At 37.8% G+C, this 19,993-nt stretch overlaps 1 protein-coding gene across 9 annotated transcripts in view; it reads left to right on the top strand.

The window, feature by feature from the left end:
* ryr3 (ryanodine receptor 3) overlaps window positions 1-19,993 on the top strand; it is a 380,840-nt gene that overhangs the window by 64,546 nt on the left and 296,301 nt on the right. For 5 of the 9 annotated variants that reach the window (XM_063051027.1, XM_063051036.1, XM_063051064.1 and 2 more), the window contains exons 4-10: window positions 5,114-5,164; window positions 14,399-14,473; window positions 16,303-16,381; window positions 16,683-16,795; window positions 16,899-16,998; window positions 17,245-17,338; window positions 19,889-19,963. In XM_063051027.1, the coding sequence (XP_062907097.1) occupies window positions 5,114-5,164; window positions 14,399-14,473; window positions 16,303-16,381; window positions 16,683-16,795; window positions 16,899-16,998; window positions 17,245-17,338; window positions 19,889-19,963 (587 nt within the window). The remainder of the gene's footprint in view (window positions 1-5,113; window positions 5,165-14,398; window positions 14,474-16,302; window positions 16,382-16,682; window positions 16,796-16,898; window positions 16,999-17,244; window positions 17,339-19,888; window positions 19,964-19,993) is intronic. The other 4 variants (XM_063051054.1, XM_063051083.1, XM_063051100.1 and 1 more) reach the window with 1 other exon arrangement.

A 19,993-nucleotide genomic window follows, 5' to 3' on the forward strand; every position in this document is an offset into this window, starting at 1 on the left:
CTGGACCAAATGAATTACACCCCAGGGCTTTGAAAGAGGTAGCTGAAGAGATGTGAGGGCATTAGTAATGAAGTAATTAGTAATCTTTTTAGAATCACTAGATTCCGAATGGTTCCAAAGGACTGGAAAATTACAAGTGTCACTCCACTCTTTAAAAAGGGAGGGAGGCTGAAGAAAGGAAATTAAAGACTAGTTAGCTTGGCTTCAATGGTTGGGAAGATATGGAGTCCATCATTAAGGATGAGGTTTTGGGGTTCTTAGAGGCGCATGATAAAGTAGGCCAATGTCAGTATGGTTTTCTTCAAAGGAAATCTTACCTGATAAATATCTTAGAATTCTTTGAGGAAATAACAAACAATATAGACAAAGAAGAGTCAGTGGATGTTGTTTGCTTGGATTTTCAGAAAACCTTTGACAAGTTGTTGCACATAGGACTGCTTAATAAGATAAGAGACCATGGTATCACAGGAAAGATATAGCATGGATAGAAGTTGCAGTTGCTTTACCAGCAGGAGAGAAAGAGGGAAATAAAGAGATCCTTTTCTGGTTGGCTGCCAGTGACTAGCTGTGTTCCACAGGGATCTGTGTTGGGACTGTTACTTCTCATGTTATATGTTAATGATTTGGATGGTAAAATTGATGGATTTGGGGCCAGTTTGCAGAGAATATGATGACAGATGGAGGAACCGGTATTGTTGAGGAAGTAGGGATAGTGCAGAAGGACGTAGACAGATTGAGAGAATTGGTAAGGAAGTAGCAGATAGAATACAGTGTTGGGAAGTGTATGGTCATGCACTTTGGTAGAAGGAACAAAGGTGTAGACTATTTTCTAAATGGGGAGAACATTCAAAAATCATAGGTGGAAAGTGACTTGGGAGTCCTTGTTCAGGATTCCCTAAAGGTTAATTTGCAGGTTGAGTGGTGACAGAGAAGGCAAATGCAATGTTAGCATTGCATGTCTCAGAGGACTAGAAAGTAAAATCACGGATGTAATGCTGAGACTTTATAAGGCATTGGTCAGACCACACTTGGAGTATTGTGAGCAGTTGTGGGCCCCTTATCTAAGAAAGGTGCTGGCATTGAAGAGGGTCCAGAGGAAGTTCACAAGAAAGATTCTGGGAACAAAAGGGTTAATATATGAAGAGTGTTTGATGGCTGTGGACCTGTACTCATTGGAGTTTAGAAGAATGTGTGGGATCTCATTGAAACCTGTTGAATATTGAAAGGCCTAGACAGAGTGGATGTGGTGAGGATGCTTCCTACAGTAGATGAGTCTAGGAGCAGAGGGCACAAACTCAGAATAGAGGAACGCCCTTTTAAAACCAATGAGAACTGTATTCAGCCAGAGGGTGGTAAATCCGTGGAGGCCAAGAAATTTGGTATATTTAAAGCAGAGGTTGATAGGTTCTTGATTATAGGTTATCAGGAGAAGGGGGTTGAGAGGGATTAACAAATTGGCCATGATAGAATGGCAGAGCCGGCTCAGTGGGCTGAAGGGTTTAATTCTGCACTGACGTGTTATGGTCTTATGGTAGGGGGTCAAAAAGATTGTTCAACGGATGGGAGGGATCTTTGTCAATTCTAAGAACGCTGTATATGCAGCGCTCCTGAACTATCAATAATGGGTGGAAGAGAGACTCTGAAGCAGTCGTCTCAATCCTTTGTGGGGACTTGCGGTCAGATGCGTTGCAATTCCCGTATCAGAGGACCTGTCCTGGGTCCAACGCATAAGTGCAATTATGAAGAGTGCACTGCAGGATCTCTACGTCCTTAGGAGTTTGTGGAGATTTGGCTTGACGTCAAAACTTGACAAACTTTTAGAGGTGTGTAATGAAGAGTATATTGATGGGCTGCATCACAGCGTTGTATGGAAGCACCAATGCCCTTGAATGGAAAATTCTATAAAACGTAACGGATACGGCCCAGTCCATCACGGATAAAGCCCTCCCGACCATTGAACATGTTTCCATGAAACGCTGTCGCAGGAAAGCAGTATCCATCATCGGGGATTCCCACCACCCAGGACACATTCATTTCTCATTTCTCAAGAGCCTTAGGACTTGTACCACCAGGTTTAGGAACAGTTATTGCCCCTCAGCCATCAGGCTCTTGAACAAACAGGATAAATTCACTCAACTTGACTTGCCCATCGTTGAAATGTTCCCACAACCAATGGACTCATTTTCAAAGACTTTTCATCTCATGTTTTCAATGTTTGTTGCTTATTTATTTATATTATTGTTTCTTCTTTTTGCATTTGCACAGTTTGCTGTTTTCTGCAATCTGGTTGAAAGCCATTTTGGCAGTCGTTCATTGATTCTGTTATAATTACTTTTCTATAGAAATGTTGAGTATGCCCACAAAAAAATGAATCTTAGGGTTGTATATGGTGACATATATATACTTTGATAATGAAATTTACTTTATATTTTGATGCAGCCAGTCAGGACTTTCTTGATGGTGCTCCTGTAAAAATTGGTTAGAATGATGGTGGGGTGGGGGGACTCCTCACTTGCTTCAAGCTCCTCAGGGAGTGGAGACACTGCTGTGCTCTCTTGACCAAAGAGGCCATTACGTGCACTTCTAGAAAGCTGGTACTCCTAACTCTCTCCATGGAGGAGCCACTTATGTGCATTGAGTGGTCAGCCTGCACCTTCCTAAGATACTCCTAAAGCACCTCCTGAGAATGTCCAGTCTTCACCTAAAACTAACCAACTCGTTCCAGTTTTGTGTGACACTAAGTTTTAAAAGTGATTTTGCGATCTAATGTGCGTAAGATATAGATTGCATTATCTGTTCCCACTTCCATACTGGATTGTGTAAATGTTTGCAAAAGTACAGAGCAGCCACTGGAGAAAATGTTGATTTACTTGTCTTCTGATCTCAGTTTATTTTACATCTAGGAGCTGCTGCAGCTGATTCAAGCCCCTTCTGCTTGCGGGCTGAAAATGCATTTCTGCTGATGCAGATATGGTCCTTGGTTCATTTTTGGTTGGTCAGATATGTTTAAAACAATCTATCCATAGCAGTAATTCTGTTCTAGGAACAAGACACTATCTAATTTGATTTTGGTTAGCGAATACATTTTTGGAAGCTTTTACTGTGGCGTAATGGAATTGATCTTCTAGCCAACTTACTTACTGAGCCTACTTATCATTACTTTAATTTAATTGAACCCAGCAGTGTGACTTTAGTAAATGATTTAAGAACTGCTTATCTTCAAGTCCAAAGGAAGTTGGTAAAAAGTTAATCATAAATTTTATCATGGAAGCCTTTTTGTCTGTTTGTAAGTGAACTAAAAATATTAGTTTTCCAAAATGTTTTTTATTTCATCTTGTTATTACAAAATACCTAAATTGTTAATCTTGTTATACTCCATTTTTAAAGATGCACTGTTTCAGATTAAGTGTATCAACTTTGCAATTTCTTACCTTTCTTGGGGATTTTAAGGTTACATGTCCTCTGTATGAAAATGAAAACTGGAAGTCCTGCTCTTGTGGCTCTACGTACAAGTGGTCACTTCCATCATAATCCACCTTGTATATATTTATTAAATATTGACAGTCCTGTTAATTTTCACTGGGATTATCCTGAGTTTATGTTTAACTGTGCATTATGGGAATGCAGTTTCTGATGTTGTCATTCATTGACTGCAAAGACAAATATGTAAATGTTTTATAAATAAGTATTTCTTGTTCACTGGTGGGTACAAATTATATGAAATGCAACCTTCTGCAGTGAGAGTTGCGGAACGTTAGCGGATTATTTCAAGGCAAACCCTCACAAGTTGCCTCTCTTAAATAGTTGATTTTTAAAATTTAAAGCCATTAATGGTACATAATCTAATGTGACATTTGCATTTGTCATTGGGACTTGGCAATGTGAATGGCAGTTAAAAATGTGCTTCAATAACTTCCAAGATCTAATGGTTTAGTTGAATTTTAAATGCGACATGACAAATGACTTTTATTGAGTAATTTCTCTGGAACATCATATACTTCCTTGACATTGTGTGGTATGGTAATTGAACTACAATGAATTCTGATACACTGCCCCTAAATAATAAAGCTTTTCTCAGAAGTTTGTGGACAAAAGCTATAGTTTATGGTTGGATTTTGCAACATTATGTTAGGTATATCGATCTCCTTTCAAGAAGTCTAAATTCTGAAGAATTTTGTGTTCAAGTCAGGTTATAACCAACCAGTACATCTGCACACCAACCTTTGTCTTTAACAAACACCTTCAATTATCATTTTTATATACTGAGTCAACCTAACCAAAATCATAATGCAAAGAGAAAACCTGTCTAATTACAGTACTTTAGATGCATAACTTTATTTATTTTATTGTGTGGAATAGTCACCATGAATTTGAAATGATGTGCATGGTAGTGGTAAAATGCTGTTGCAGAAAGTAAAATGTAGAATAAATGCCAACGGGATCCATGCATGGGAACATAAACATAAATCATATTGAACCCATCGCCTGGCTTCAGTAGAGCAATTAAGGTGGCACAGCCTTGGAAGCGTGTTAATTCTGCCTACATTCCTGACCAATACAGTATAGATAACCACATCTAGAAAGACCAGAGGGCTAGAATAAAGACTGTGAATGGTAGAAGTTCATCAGAATGTTAAAGAAGCACATTATGGGTCTAAGGCCAGATCTCAAAAAAGATAATTAGATCAAACTATATCATGATACAACAATCATATTTTTTTCCTTTTGATTTCTAGGGAGGGAGTAGTGCTTACAAGATCTGCTCATAATTTAGAATATCTTGTAGGGTTCTCCATTTTACATTTGCAGATTGATTTAATTTGTAGAGAGTAAGAATTCATTCTTAAAGAACAATATTGATTTTATTTTATTATTACACTATTACATAATACTATCATGTACTTGGCTTAGTTACAATTTACATCAGAAACAAAAATCACAATTTCTACTTACAACATATAAAAAGGACTCTTTTAATTACACAGTTTACACTAATTTTTTTTATACCTGGTACATAATGCCATCGTCGACTGTAGTTCCTTATGGTAAAAACATTGACCAGCAGGACATAGCTAAAGATTTCTTTGTTTTGTTTTGTTTTTATTGCATTAAGGGCTCTATCAAAAGAAGTTCCATCAGTGCCAAGAAGAAAAAATCTCTGAGGGTAACTATCGTTGCTCTGATATTTCTATAAAGAGGAAAAATACAGTTTAGGTTAAGTAGTACCATTAAGTGGTAATGGCTACTAACAAAAACCACTAAAATCGTTATTTATCATGTGCATTCAATAATTTTCCAATTGGGAGAAAAATTTGCTGAATTTAACAAAAAGAGCTGCAGGTAGTCACTATAGCCGTATCTGACTGAGCTGTGTACGACTCTCAATGAATAAACCAGACTGTTTTGTGCAACAGAGTCTACTAGTGATAAATAGGGGTAAGAAGATTTTGTTAGTTTACAGCAGCTACCAGATCAAATTAGTGAACAAATATAAATAATAGCTTTTAATATTATTGGATGTTTGTGACTTTATTAACATTCTACATTATTTTAACAGTTATCAGTATAGATAATTATTTCACATGGAATGATTAGACTTGTGTCATTCCTTGTCACGTGCTTGGTGCATCTCCAAGTACAAATCCATGACAAATTGCTTTCATGTTACTATGTAAGCAAAGACAGCAGACAATTTGAAGATGCCATTTAAAATAAATGACAAGGTACTAAGTTTGGTGATTATGGTTAGGTAAGCAAGTTGATTTGAAAAATCCTGATTTTTGAATGGACACTTGGATTTTTTACATCTGTCTCAGTAGGAATCTAGCTTGACTTTTTATTCAAAGCTTAATACATTTGGCCATTATCATGCTAAATTTGTGCCTCGCGTTTGTGTTTGCAAGTGAAAACACCATCTAAAAGATAGTTATACAGTTAACAGTTCATGAAAAACTACTTTACTAATGTATTGTAGAATATTCACCCATAATTTAAACATTAAAACTTACACATTAGCATTGTTCAGCAAGAAAATTAATGCAAAGTTTGAACTATATATAAAGCAATTCTTAAAAGTTTGATTTTGATGGCATCCCATTAAAATGATTGTAAATTGAAATAAAAAAGGTTACTTGTACTATTTTCCTAAACTGTGGTGTTATTTTTCCAAAATAGATATGGTAAATCGAGAAATTCCCTTTGTCATTCAATTACTCTTGGAATTTTATACTTTGTTCCTATACCTTAAAAAATCTCGGTTATATTTCACTTTAAAATTGCCTGTATAATCTTATCAGGCTGTATTTAAAATTACCCACCAGTGATGCTGCTATAGTGTCTTAGTTTTTTGTCATTTAGCTCTTCAACTTGTGATAGAGTAGTCCAATCATTCCAACCACACTTGGTTCCTAAATTTAACTACACAATAATGTAACATAAATATGTTCTGCTTTTCTAACTTTAAATCAGAGGATAATTTTAATTGCAGAACTATGAAGATTGATTATGGAACAAATGTATAAGGTTTGTTCTTAATAATTCTCAGTAAACTATTAGAAGATCAATGTGACACTATTATGTTCCCACTAGGATTTTCTGATGAAATCTCAATTCAATTTACATTTAGATTAAAATTTTGCTTTCAAGGAGATGACTATACTTATAAGACAAGGTGTACAAGTTTGACTCACAATATAAAATGATATATTGATATTTAATACAAGTTGGAAGGCAGAATCCAGATTCAAATGTACCTATAATAGCTATCTTGGCAATTTTTACACTTAAATAATCCATCTTGTTTTAAAATTACATACACTTCAATATTAAAGTCTCCATGTAATGGGTGAGCTATTTGAAATGCCTACACATCTTTCACACAGTTGATTTGATGCAGAATGCAAAAACAGGCATAATAATCTTAATCCATGTTATTTGCTTTCATCTTTTCTGCTTTCCAGAGATTTATGATAAAGGTAAGTTAATTTGCTTTTTCAGCTCATGGTCCATTGAAAAATAATACTAGTTACCTGACTGCTGTGTTAGCACTTAGTGCAAAATTCCTGTACTTTTGCCAAATGGTACTATCCTGATTGAAACCCATTTATAATGTTAGCAAACATCGGCAGTGATTATTGTTCTTAAAAACACAGAAGTTCTAAACCTTCCTCTATCTTTTCAGTAAACATGCTATGCATAACTTGCATAGATATAATCAATTATATAGATTGCAATTGGAAACAAAATAAAAACATCACTTCAAAACTGCAGTCAATATAGATTAATATTGAGGTAAAACAAATTTATCGTGCAGTACAAAGGACATGTAGACAGAAACCTAAATTTATTAGGGAGTAAAATGTTAAAAATAAGTGAGAACTAATAGTTCAATTTACTCAAATCTGATGTTGGGCTACAAATGAAAGGGGAACTATCAGGACCAGTGCCAATCTTACTCTGATATATCATCCACTTGTTTCTTAGTGCAAACTGTGGATGTTCCCATTTCTCCAATCATAGTGCCTGCTGTACTCAATATTCCACTTCCTTGAAATGCAGTAACATCCTTATTGATGCATTATACTCATTGATTACATAACATTATACTTCTCATCATTTCATTGAGAATTGGAAAAAGGTGTAATGCCAGAGAATTCATGGAAATCTAATAATTATTCACCATAATGAAATTAAAACACTCTCAAGGAATTATGGTCAACTAGGTTTTCTAATATAAAGTTAATGAAATCCCTACTAGCGTCATAGAACTATAGAACAGTACAGCACAGAAACAAGCCCTTTGACCCTGCTGGTAAAGAATGGCATCAAATCAGTAGAAAGATGTGGAAGGCTTAGAAGATGTAGAATCCTTGTGGGTTGAGTTAAGAAACTGCAAGAGTAAAAGGACCCTGATGGAAGTTATTTCCAGGCCTCCCAACAGTAGTTAGATGTGGAGAACAGATTACAATGGGAATTAGAAAAGGCATATCTAATGGGCAATGTTACGATAGTTATGGGAGATTTCAACATGCAGGTGAATTGGGGAAAATCAGGTTGGCAATGGATTTCAAGAGTGAGATTGTTGAATGTCTTTTGTGACGGCTTTTTGAGAGCGGTTTATTGTGGAGCCAACTAAAGGGATCAGTTATACTGGATTGGGTGTTATGAATGAACCAGAGGCGATTAGGGCGCTTAAGGTAAAAGAACCTTTAGGAGGCAGTGATCACGATATGATTGAGTTCAACTTGAAATCTGATAGGGAGAAAGTAAAGTCTTAAGTAGCAGTATTTCAGTGGAGTAGAGGAAATTACAGTGGGATGAGAGACGAGTAGGCCTAAGTAAATTGGAAGGAGATAGGGATGACAAGAGAGCAGCAAAGGCGTGAGTTTCTGGGAACAATGAGAAATGTACAGGATAGATGTATTCCAAAAATTAAGAAATACTCAAATGGCAAAATAGTACAACCGTGGCTGAGAAGAGAAGTCAAAGCTAATGTATAAGCAAAAGAGAGGGCATACAACAAAACAAAAATTAGTGGAAGGTAGAGGATTGGGAAGCTTTTAAAAACCTACAGAGAGCAACTAAAAGAATCATTAGGAGAGAAAAGATGAAATATGAAAGCAAGCTAGCAAACAATATTAACGTGGGTAGTTAAAGCTTTTTCAAGTATATATAAAAAAAAGAGAAATGAGAATGGATATAGAACCCCTAGAAACTGAGGCTGGAACAATAAATGGGGACAAGGAGATGGCAGATGAACTAAATGAGTATTTTGCATCGGTCTTCACTGTGGAAGACACCAGCAGTGTACCAGATGTTGAAGGGTGTGAGGGAGAGAAGTGAGTGCAGTTACTATTACAAGGGAGAAGGTGCTCAAAAAGCTGGAAGACCCAAGGGTACATAAGTCGTCCATCCAGATGAACTGCACCCTAGAGTTCTGAAAGAGGCAGCAGTAGAGATTGTGGCGGCATTAGTAGCAATCTTTCAAAAATCATTGGACTCTGGCATGGTACCAGGAGACTGGAAAATTGCAAATGTCACTCTACTCTTTAACAAAGGAGGAAAGCTGCAGAAAGGAAACTATAGACCAATTAGCCTGAACTTAGTGGTTGTGAAGTGGGTAGTGGCTCCATATGTCACTACTACAGGGCGTGACGACCCTGCCTTACATGAGTCCCGCTCAGCTGGCTCTGGTTGACAGTACCTGGTATGGTCCCCTATCCCAGGGTTGTGGATCCTACTGCCTTGTGGGTAACTTCAGGAGATGAGAAAGTTAAGGAGTAAACCCTACGCAAATCCAGAGTGGAGCCCCTAAGGTGGTTGGGTGACGTATCACATCACCTCCCGGCAGCTCCTGCAGCCAAGCTGATGCCAAATATACTGCTTTGCATTCCTTTGGACCACATCTGCAAGGCCGAGAGGGGGATCTTGATGTCTGGGCAGCCCAGGATCTCCATATTTATTGCCCAGGTCTGCGCCACGGAACGGGTGCATCATTGTCTACTTAGACGGAGCCATGAAGTGGTTGGGAAAATGTTGGAGTCAACTGCTAAGGATGAAGTTATGGAGTACTTGGTAACACAGGACAAGCTGGGACAAAATCAGCATGGTTTCCTTAAGGGGAAAATCTTGCTTGACAAATCTGTTGAGATTCTTTGAGGATAATGCAAGTAGAATAGATAAAAGGGGATGCAGTGGATGTTGTATATTTGGACTTTCAGAAGGCCTTTGACAGGGTGCCACATGTGGTGTTGTTTACCGAGTTAAGAGCCCATAGTATGACAGAAAAGTTACTGGCATGGTTAGAGCATTGGCTGCTTGGTAGGAGGCAGTAAGTAGGAATAAAAGGATCCTTTTCTGCTTGGCTGCCAATGACCAGTAGTGTTTTGCAAGGGTCAGTGTTGGGCTTACTTTTTATGATAAACTTCAATGATTTAGATGATGGAATAGATGTCTTTTGTTGCCAAGTTTGCAGATGATACGAAGATTGATGGAGGGACAGGTCATGTTGAGGAAACAGGTAGGCTGCAGAAGAACTTAGACAGATTAGGAGAATGGGCAAGAAAGTGGCAAATGAAATACAATGTTGTAAAATGCATGGTCATGCACTTTGGTAATAGATATAAATGTGCAGACTATTTTCTAAATGGGGAGAAAATCCAAAAGTCGGAGGTGCAAAGGCACTTGGGCGTCCTTGTGCAGAACACCCTAAAGGTTAACTTGCAGGTTCAATCAGTGGTGAAGAAGACAAATGCAATGTGAGTATTCGTTTCAAGAGGTCTATAATAAGAGAGCAGGGATGTGATGCTGAAGCTTTATAAGGTACTGGTGAGGCCTCGCCTTGAGTATTGTGAACAGTTTTGGTCCCCTCATCAAGGAAAGATGTGCTGGTATTGGAGAAGATTCAGAGGAAGTTCACAAGGATGATTCTGGGAATTAAAAGGTTATCATACAAGGAATGTATGATGGCACTGGGCCTGTTCTTGCTGGAATTTAGAAGGATGGGGGTGATCTCATTGAAACCTTTTGTTGAAGGACAGAATAGATATGAAAAGGACGTTTCCCATGGTAGGGGAGTCTAGGACAAGGGGGCACAGCCTAAGGATAGAGGGGCATCCATTTAAGACAGATGCAGAGTAATTTATCTAGCAAGAGGGTGATGAATTTGTGGAATGTGTACTACAGGAAGTTTGATTGGATACGGCATCAAAGATTACGGGGAGAAGGCCAGGGAATGGATCTGACGCGAAATAAGGATCAGCTATGATTGAATGGTGGAGCCGACATGCTGGGGCAAATGACCTAATTCTGCTCCTGTGCCTTATGGTCTTATGGACCCATCTAGTCCATGCCAAACCATTAATTTGCCTAGTCTCATCGATCTGTACCCGGAGCATGGCTTTCCATACCCCTTCCATCTATGTACCAATCCAAATTTATCTTGAAGCCTGAAATCGAACCCCCCTTCACCACTTATGCTGGCAGCTCCAGACTCTCTGCTCCCTCTGAGTGAAGAAAGTCTCCCTCATATTCCGCTTAAATATTTCACCCTTCATCCTTAACCCATGACTTCCAATTGTAGTCTCACGCAACCTCAATGGAAAAAGCCTGCTTGCGTTTACCTTATCTATACCCAACATAAATACGTACACCTCTATCAAATCTCCCCTCAATCTTCTGCATCCTAGAGAATAAATCATAACCCATTCGCAATAACTCAGGTCCTCAAGTCTCGGCAACACTCTTATAATATTTTTCTGCACTCTTTCAGATTACTTACATCTTTCCTATAGGTAGGTGACCAAAACTGCATACATACCTCAAATTATGCCTCACCAATGTTTTGTACACCTTATATTTGTCTGCATTAAATCCTATCTGCCATTTTTCAGCGCATTTTTCCCAGCTGATCCATATCCCACTGCAAGATTTAATAGTCTTCTTCGCTGTTTACTGCACCCCCAATCTTGGAGTCATTTGCTAACTTGCTGATCCAGTTTGTCACATTAGCAGTCAGATTGTTGATACAGTCAAGAAATAACAATGGTCCCAGCGCCGATCCCTGTGGCACTCCACTAGACACAGTCCTGCAGTCGAGAGGCGACCATCTACTATCACTCTCTGGCTTCTCCCACGAAGCCAATACCTCATCCATTTTACTGCCTCATCTTGAATGTCAAGCGAATAAACCTTCTTGACCAACCTCCCATGTGGGACCTTGTCAAAGGCCTTGCTAAAGTCCATGTAGACAACATCCACTGCATTGCCTTCATCAACTTTCCTGGTAACACTCTCAAAAATCTCTATAAGGTTGGTTAGACATGAGCTACCAAGTACAAAGCCATGTTGACGATCCCTAATCGGTCTCTTGTCTATCCAAATGCTTATATATCCATTTCAAAGAGTACCTTCCAATAACCTTCCCATTACTGACATCAGGTTCACTGGCCTCTAATTTCCTGGCTTACCCTTAGAGCATTTCTGAAACAGCGGAACAACATTAGTTAACCTCCAATTAAGATGTGGGCTACAAATTACAATGTGAGATGGAAAATACATGTTGAAAGGCCAATGTTACAATAGTCATGTGAGATTACAATTTGCAGGTAGATTGGGAAAATCAGGTTGGTCCTGGATGCCAAGAGGGGGAATTTGTAGAAAGCCCACAAAATGGCTTTTTATGGCAGTTCATGGTGGAGCCCACTAGGGGATCCGCTGTTCTGGATTGGGTGTTGTGCAATGAACTGGAATTAACTAGAAGAACTTAAGGGAAAGGCACTCTTAGGGGCCAGTGATCATAATGATGGAATTCAGCCTGCAATTTGAGAGGGAGAAGATAATGTCAGATGTATCGGTAATACAGTGGAGTAAAGGGAATTACAGTGGCATAAGAGAGGAGCTGGTGAAAGTTCATTGGAAAGAGACACTAGCAGGGATGATGGCTTGAGTTTCTGGGAGTAAATCAGAAGGCACAGCATAGAAACATCCCGAAGAAGAGGAAGTATTCTAAAGGCAGGATGATGCAACTGTGGCTGACAAGGGAAGTCAAAGCCGACATGAAAGCCAAACGGAGGGCATATAATAAAGCAAAAATGAGTGGAAAGTGGGAGGATTGGGAAGCTTTTAAAAACCAACAGAAGGCAACTAAAAGGCCATAAAGAAGGAAAAGATGAAGTATGAAGGTAAGCTAGCCAATTATATTAAAAAAAGATACTAAAAGTTTCTTAAAGTGGGGGGGGTTGGGTTCAAAATTAAGGAGTGTAGATTTAGCATGAGAGGGAAAAGGCTTAAAGAAGATTTGAAGAGCAGCTGTTTTCTTGCAGGGGGAGTGGAATACATGGAATGAGCTGCAAGAGAAAGTGGCTGAGGCAGATACAATAGTATCATTAAATATGCACTTGGGTAGGTACATGCAGGGGCAGGGTATAGATATGGACCAAATGCAGGAAATTGGGACGTTGAGCGGGTACATGGACTTGTTGGGCCATATTCATGCTGTATTGTTCCATGACTATTGCTCTAACAAGGTCAGTACATACAGAGATAGCGGCAGGTACCACAAAGGATCTTTAGAAAACAGAGAGCAGAGTTAAATAGGATCATGGAAAAATTATAAAGAGAAGGAGGCCATTTGGTTCATTTTGTTAGATGAGAAAGAGCTGCTGCTTGGAAGTGAAGGGTGCACGATCAGCAATCTGTTTGCTCCAACCTATTCCCACCTTCCAATACTTGGTTAATCACCTGCTGGCCATAGCTCAAACAAATCTAAACATTCGGCAGCTAATTAATTTGTGCCTTTCTAAATTAGGTTTATGTCATTCTCTTAAAATGGATTCAAGTAATTTGCCTACAATGGAAGTTATGCCAGTTGGCCTGAAATTGCTTGGTTCATACATTTTTAAGCACTTAGGCTTAACACTTATCTCATCAGTTGAAATTAATTTACTGAATGTGCCATAGGAATCCTCTGTGCATTATGCATTTACAATAACTCTAAGTTAAATTGGGTCAATTAATATCTCCTTCTGTTGCTGTCTCAGTGCTTTTGCACTTATCAGAAATGTTTATAAATTTGCCCTTCACTCTCCCATGAGGAGAAGGGTAACTTCCATCAATCTACTTGCCTGATTTTTGTTACTTATTTCAATTTATGCAGCCCCTCTTTATGATCCTCATGTAATATCGTTCCTTCACACATCACTTACATTTTTGATCAATATTGCTATTAACCTCTCTCTATTTTGATCAGCTTCTATATTTCATCTAAAAGCAAGGTTACCATAAATCCATCTATCAGTGCCTATCAATATCCTCTAGTCACCTTCCATATTTTCAAATCTAATACTGAAACATTAATAAAATCACAGAATACTGCCTTACAATAAATCATGACAGCCTCTAAGTCTGAGAAAACACATTACAAATACTATGCATTGGCAGAGAAATTACTCTTTTACTTGGTGTATTTGCACAAAAATTAAGTCTGAATTAGAAAAATGGTGTGGTTTTGCTCTATTATGATGAGCTTCCATTTTGGTAACTAGTATTGTTTTTGTTGGATTGTTAGTTGAAAATTAACAATTTTGAGCATTAATAGTTTGTGATTTTTAACGTTGATTTTTGTCACTGTTGTTTCATTCTACTGCAGTTCCTGAGGTTTTGTTTTTAACAACTGACTAAATTTGTTGAGTTCCTTTTAACACCATCATTTACAGCAGATTACCCTACTGTTTGCTGCACCTGGAATGGTTGTTCAAAATGTGAATTTATGACCTGACCTAATGTTTTCATGGAATTCAAAGCAGGTTTTTTTTTTAGCTGAGGTGGCTTACACTTAATGGTTTAAATCTCTGGCAACGTTAATATTTCTTGAAAAGTAATATTCGCTCATTATTTTTAGGCAGCTCAAGGGGGTGGACACCGAACCCTTCTTTATGGTCATGCTATTCTTCTCCGGCATGCATATAGTGGAATGGTGAGTATGGCGATTAAATGTCGTAGTTGGGGTTAAGAGGAATAATATTGTTGAATCAGAGCAATGCCTTGCAAGTTGGAATGGGTATGTGTCACCATCCCTGCAAATGAATTAGAGTCACATTCAAGTTCCTTTTCTGACTAATGAGAAAATAAAAATGAGATATGAGAAATAGAAGTCCAGATAGCATCTTATCAACTGTGAACTGAGACAGGAAGGGAAGGCGTACCAGAAGTTGGATTAAATTAAACAAGTTCAACGATGTTAAAATTCAGGACTGAGAATGTGAATCATTGGAGTAAAAGAATACAGCAAAGAAAATGAGACACTTTCCTTTGTGTACTTTGAAATTGCCTATTTCAAAATGGTTCTGAAACTTGTTAAAAATACAAGTGCATGTAATATGGAATGATTTAGTATATAAAATCACATATGCAAAATCTGAGCCATTGTGTGAGTTTATATACTGTCATGTCATATTGCATGCACTTGGTGAAATTACTGTGATGAAACTATCAGTGTTATCTGCCATTATGCTATTACACTATCAGGAATTTCTATCAGTGCTGCTTCATAAGGAATACTGTTTTACATACGTCTATACAATATTTTGAAGTAGCTAATACACTTACAGGAACCTTTTATAATTTTCCAATGTTCTCAATTTAAAATATCCTAAAAATTTCAATTTTGTGGCTGCATTTCACTCAGATAAATATTTTCAAACTACAGAAGATTTCTTAATAAAACTGTTTTAGATTTGTGATATTTCAGCTTTAAAGTTAATCTTGTCTATGCTGTTATGTTTATTTGAAGTTATATAGACTGTTTTAAAATGTTAAACTCAAAAATGTTTTTTTCCTAGTTTGCTGTCTGTGGAAAGTGATCAATAAAACCAACTTACTGAGATCACGGAAAGCTCTGAACCTTATCCCTGACAACACCCAAAAGTGTATGTCACATAGGTCATTTATTTTCTGTGAGGAATTTTCCTCAACATCAGCAATGTAAACTGCCATCCTGTCTCTGGATGAAATACACAACCATTAGATTTACAAAGGCCTTATAAGAATGGGTAACAAGAAGCATTCAATAGTATCTGGTTTGGTTCCTGTATCCAGGTCTGGAAAACTGCAACATATAACACTGTTTGTGGTATAACTGTCCATTTTCTTCATCCAATATTGTTTTCTCTATATCTGAAACTGCATCCTCAAGTGTTGGACTTAGCAAACAAGGATGAGTACCTTAATGTTATCCTACATTACTCATGAGGGAAGTTAGAAAGCATTTTTTTTCATGCAAAGGAAGGTCAAAATCTTCTCCCATGCCTCCCACAAATCTATCACCTTAAAAAGCCAGGTCCATAGAAGGTTTTAAATCCAGAAGAGAAGTGTTTTCCTGTGTAAGGATATTAAGGAACATGAAAGAAAAGATGGAGTGTAAGTGGGGTTAATTTTTAGAACAACAATATTCTCATTGAATACAAGGGATTAAATAGTCTGCTCTAATTCTCTCAGCATCTGCAAAGTATCTTGGTAATATTTCAATGCAAAGTATGCTTTCAACTGCATTATGTTGACTGGAATGTAAAACGCTTCAGAGTTTGAAAATCATGAAATATCAAAAATAATACAAGCATGAACCATTCCGGTTAGACTTTTCACAAGATTATTACTTTATGTTATATTTTAGGAACATAAGTAAATTAAATATTATATTTACAGCATAAAACCATCAGGCTGTGTCAGCCATTTATTCAGTTATTGTTAATGATGGCATGAAGGCACATGATTTTTTAAAACTTATTTTAAATTGTTTCTTCATAGTATTTGACTTGTTTGACAACAACAAGGTCGTTGACGGACAAATTAGCTTTTGATGTTGGTCTGCAGGAAGATTCATCTGGTAAGGGAACATGCTCTTTTATTTTTTCTGACAGTACATTTTTTTCCTTTCTCACTAATCTATGGTGAGTCATACATACTGAATTTTCACTTGTAATGATTTTGTGCAATGAAAAATTATATAAATTATTTCCTCTGTTACCAATTGCAAAAACAGGTAAGCCCTTTTTCCATTGCTTGATAAGACACCTGTTTCCCTGAAACTAATTTTTTCTGTTCAACTGGTATAAAGTTGAGTAAAACCTTTTTGGAATTTGTTTTAATAGTGAGAATCTTCCTAATCAAACACACCATTTGTTTAGGTGAAGCATGTTGGTGGACTATACATCCTGCTTCCAAACAGCGATCTGAAGGAGAGAAGGTACGAATTGGTGATGACCTTATTCTGGTCAGTGTTTCATCAGAGCGATATTTGGTGAGTATACAACACGTAAGTATGTTACTGACGATGCCACATTGCTGTGTACTTTTTTTGTTCTGGTAACTGTCCACTTGATTGTAGCTATGTTCTATTGTAGCATACTTCCATCTCCAATGGCAACATACAAGTAGACGCTTCCTTCATACAGACACTGTGGAATGTCCACCCTATATGTTCAAGCAGTGACGTAGTAGAAGGTGAGTCCTTTACCAGTTAGTTTGTAAAGTAAAGATTATGATTATGTTCCTTAATTTCAGTGTACCGAATTATTTTACATTTATTTTATCTCTCTAAGCTATGTATATTTGCATTCCATATTCTTATTTAAAAATTTATGTTTTATTTTTGATTTGCTCTAAAGAACCTACTGAGGGCTTAAAATGGCAGCAAATAAAGCACAAGGTAACGTTTGTTAACATGTACTCCATTTTCTTCTCCGTAAGGGTTTCTGAATGGTGGGCATGTGCTACGACTTTTCCACGGCCATGATGAATGTTTGACTGTCCCATCTACAAACCAGAGAGAGGACGAGTATGTGTAAGTGTCAGCACATCCGTTTCAAACACATTTTCAAAATGTTCCCGTTTGCATTCTTGCTGTTCATGTTACTTTGCTACATTTGTATTCATTTTTATTGTAAAACACCTGAATGAAAAGCAGTATTATGAAGAAAATGTTCATTCATATTGTTATTTTCCTGAGAGGTTAATTCTGAAATGCAATTATGTTAAATTAATTTTAAATATTTGAATAGAGCATCTGGTTCTAAGTTTTATACATCGAGAATAAACTTGATAAGCCGAGCTGAAGTACAAACATGCATAATGGTCTTCTATGCAGATATCTCTGTGGTGTCTTGAGCAGATACTGTATAGAAGGCATATAGTGTCGCCAGAAAGGAACAACCCTTTGTGTTCAGGTCCCAAGGCAATTATCAAATATTGCCATTTGCTCCAGTTTTCAACTACTACATCTGAAATTTTCAGCCACAGACACTGCAGAGAGTAACATCTTTTCAAACCATTTAAAATAGCTAGTGATCTTCAGTCCTGGCAGAGTTGGGCCTCCACACCACCCAGTGAGTGCGTGCAGCAGCTGGAAGCTCAGGGAGTGTTTCTGTTGTCTCAGGAAGCAGGGCTGCTTGGTAAGGCTGCAGGTAAAGCTGAAACGCAGGGTCCTAACAACACACACAAAATGCTGGAGGAACTCAGAGGGCCCACCAGCATTTTGTGTGTGTTGCTTGGATTTCCAGCATCTGTTGATTTTTCTCTTGTTTGTGATTGGTTACTATACAAGGCCCTAAGGCCACTCTTCCATACCATTCTCCTGACTTTTATACAGTGTCTGGAATATAAAATTGACAACCTCGGAGCAAGACTGCAATACTAGAGGGACATCAGGGACTGTTACGTACTGCACTTTACAGACTATCATTATAGGGGCACCTCAGGGAGGCATGCTTAGCCAATTGCTCTACTCTCTCCACCTTCATAATTGTATGGTTAGGCACAGCTCAAGCGCCATCTATAAAATTCACCCATGACACCACTGTTGTTGGCAAAATCTCAGGTGGTGACGAGGTGATTAGAAGAGCAATATAGATTGGCTGATTGAGCAATGCCTCAACTACAACCTTGCAGTCAGTGTCAGGAAGACTAAGGGACAGATTGTAGACTTTGGGAAGGGGAAGTTGGGAGGAGAGATTCCAATTCCCACTGATTGTGCAATGATGGAAATGGTGAGCAGCTTCAAGTTCCTGAGCGTCAATATCTCAGACATCTTTCCTGGACCCAACAGATTGACGTAATCATGAAAAAGGCAGTGGGCAGCTTGACTTAAATGAGAGTTTGAGGAGATTTGGTATACCTTGCAAATTTCTACTAATGTACGGTGGAAAGCATTCTGACTGGTTGCCCCACTGCCTGGTATGAAATAGGTTTCAGAGGGCTGTAGAGTCGGCCAGCTCCATCACAGGCCCAACTCTCCCCACCATTGAGGACACCTTCAGGAGGTGGTGCCTCATTAAAGACCCTCACCATCCGGGACATTCCCTCTTCTCATTATTCTCATTGAGGAGGGGATACAGGAGCCTGAAAATCCACACTCAACATTTCAGGAACAGCTCCTTTCCTTCCACCATCAGATTTCTGAACAGTCCATAAACCCAGAAACACAATCTCATTATTCCATTTGCACTATTTATTTATTGTAACTTATAATGATTTTTATGTTTTCCTCTACACTGCTGCCACAAAACAACAAATTTCACAACATATATAAGTGATAATAAACCTGATTCTAAAATTCTGGTCTTGATGTTGCCATACAACAGTATGCAATGCATATCAGTTCACCGTTTACATAGTTTTTAGTGGCAGATGCATGGAATTATCATTTGTGTGTGACACTTATGCAAATACAGGTTTTAATACACCTGCTTCTGCCTGCCTTAAAGAGCATCACCTTGAATAGGTCTATGGCTGGTACTGCAAACCCAACTCAGATAGGATCCTTTGAAGTAATTTAATCACACATCCTTTCTGGTTCTTTCCGTACTTCAGAGAGTGACCCTACCCTTCCTCCAGCTCTTAATTCACACTCAATTTTTGCCTTAATAATACTGTATGCTACATTTAATTTTATGTCATTACTATGTTAATAGAACAAGTAAAACAAATGAACTTTCTGTTTTTATTGGCATAAAATATTATAATTTGACAATATTAAGAGTTGTCGTCATTATCAATGTTGTTGTATTCATTAGGAGACTGGCACCAATTAGGCTGAACATATGAAGTTATATCTGTATCTGCAAATTTATTTCAATCTTCACAATAATCAATGAAATAATAAATTGCAAGCTAACTAGGCACTGCCACACTACAAAATGTTAGCTTTTATTTGGTAGGATTTTTAAGAACAAAAATGTTGTAAACTTGTGTGGAGTCTGTTGATTTCCTACCCATCTGCAGCAGAATGAGGCTATGATGCAGATTGCTGGTAGCCTTTGTTCAATCAGGAAAGGAGAAATCTTAATAAAAATTGCCTGATACCTTTGACAAACATTAGTTTGTAATCTGTTTGCAGAACAGTTAACTACGAAAGTGGGGAAGCAGGATCCTTTGCCAGATCATTATGGCGTGTAGAACCTCTTCGAATCAGGTAACATTAAGACATTTAAGCTTTAGAGCA

The sequence above is a fragment of the Mobula hypostoma genome, chromosome 1, assembly GCF_963921235.1.
Source record: "Mobula hypostoma chromosome 1, sMobHyp1.1, whole genome shotgun sequence".
Classification (NCBI taxonomy): Eukaryota; Metazoa; Chordata; class Chondrichthyes; order Myliobatiformes; family Myliobatidae; genus Mobula; species Mobula hypostoma.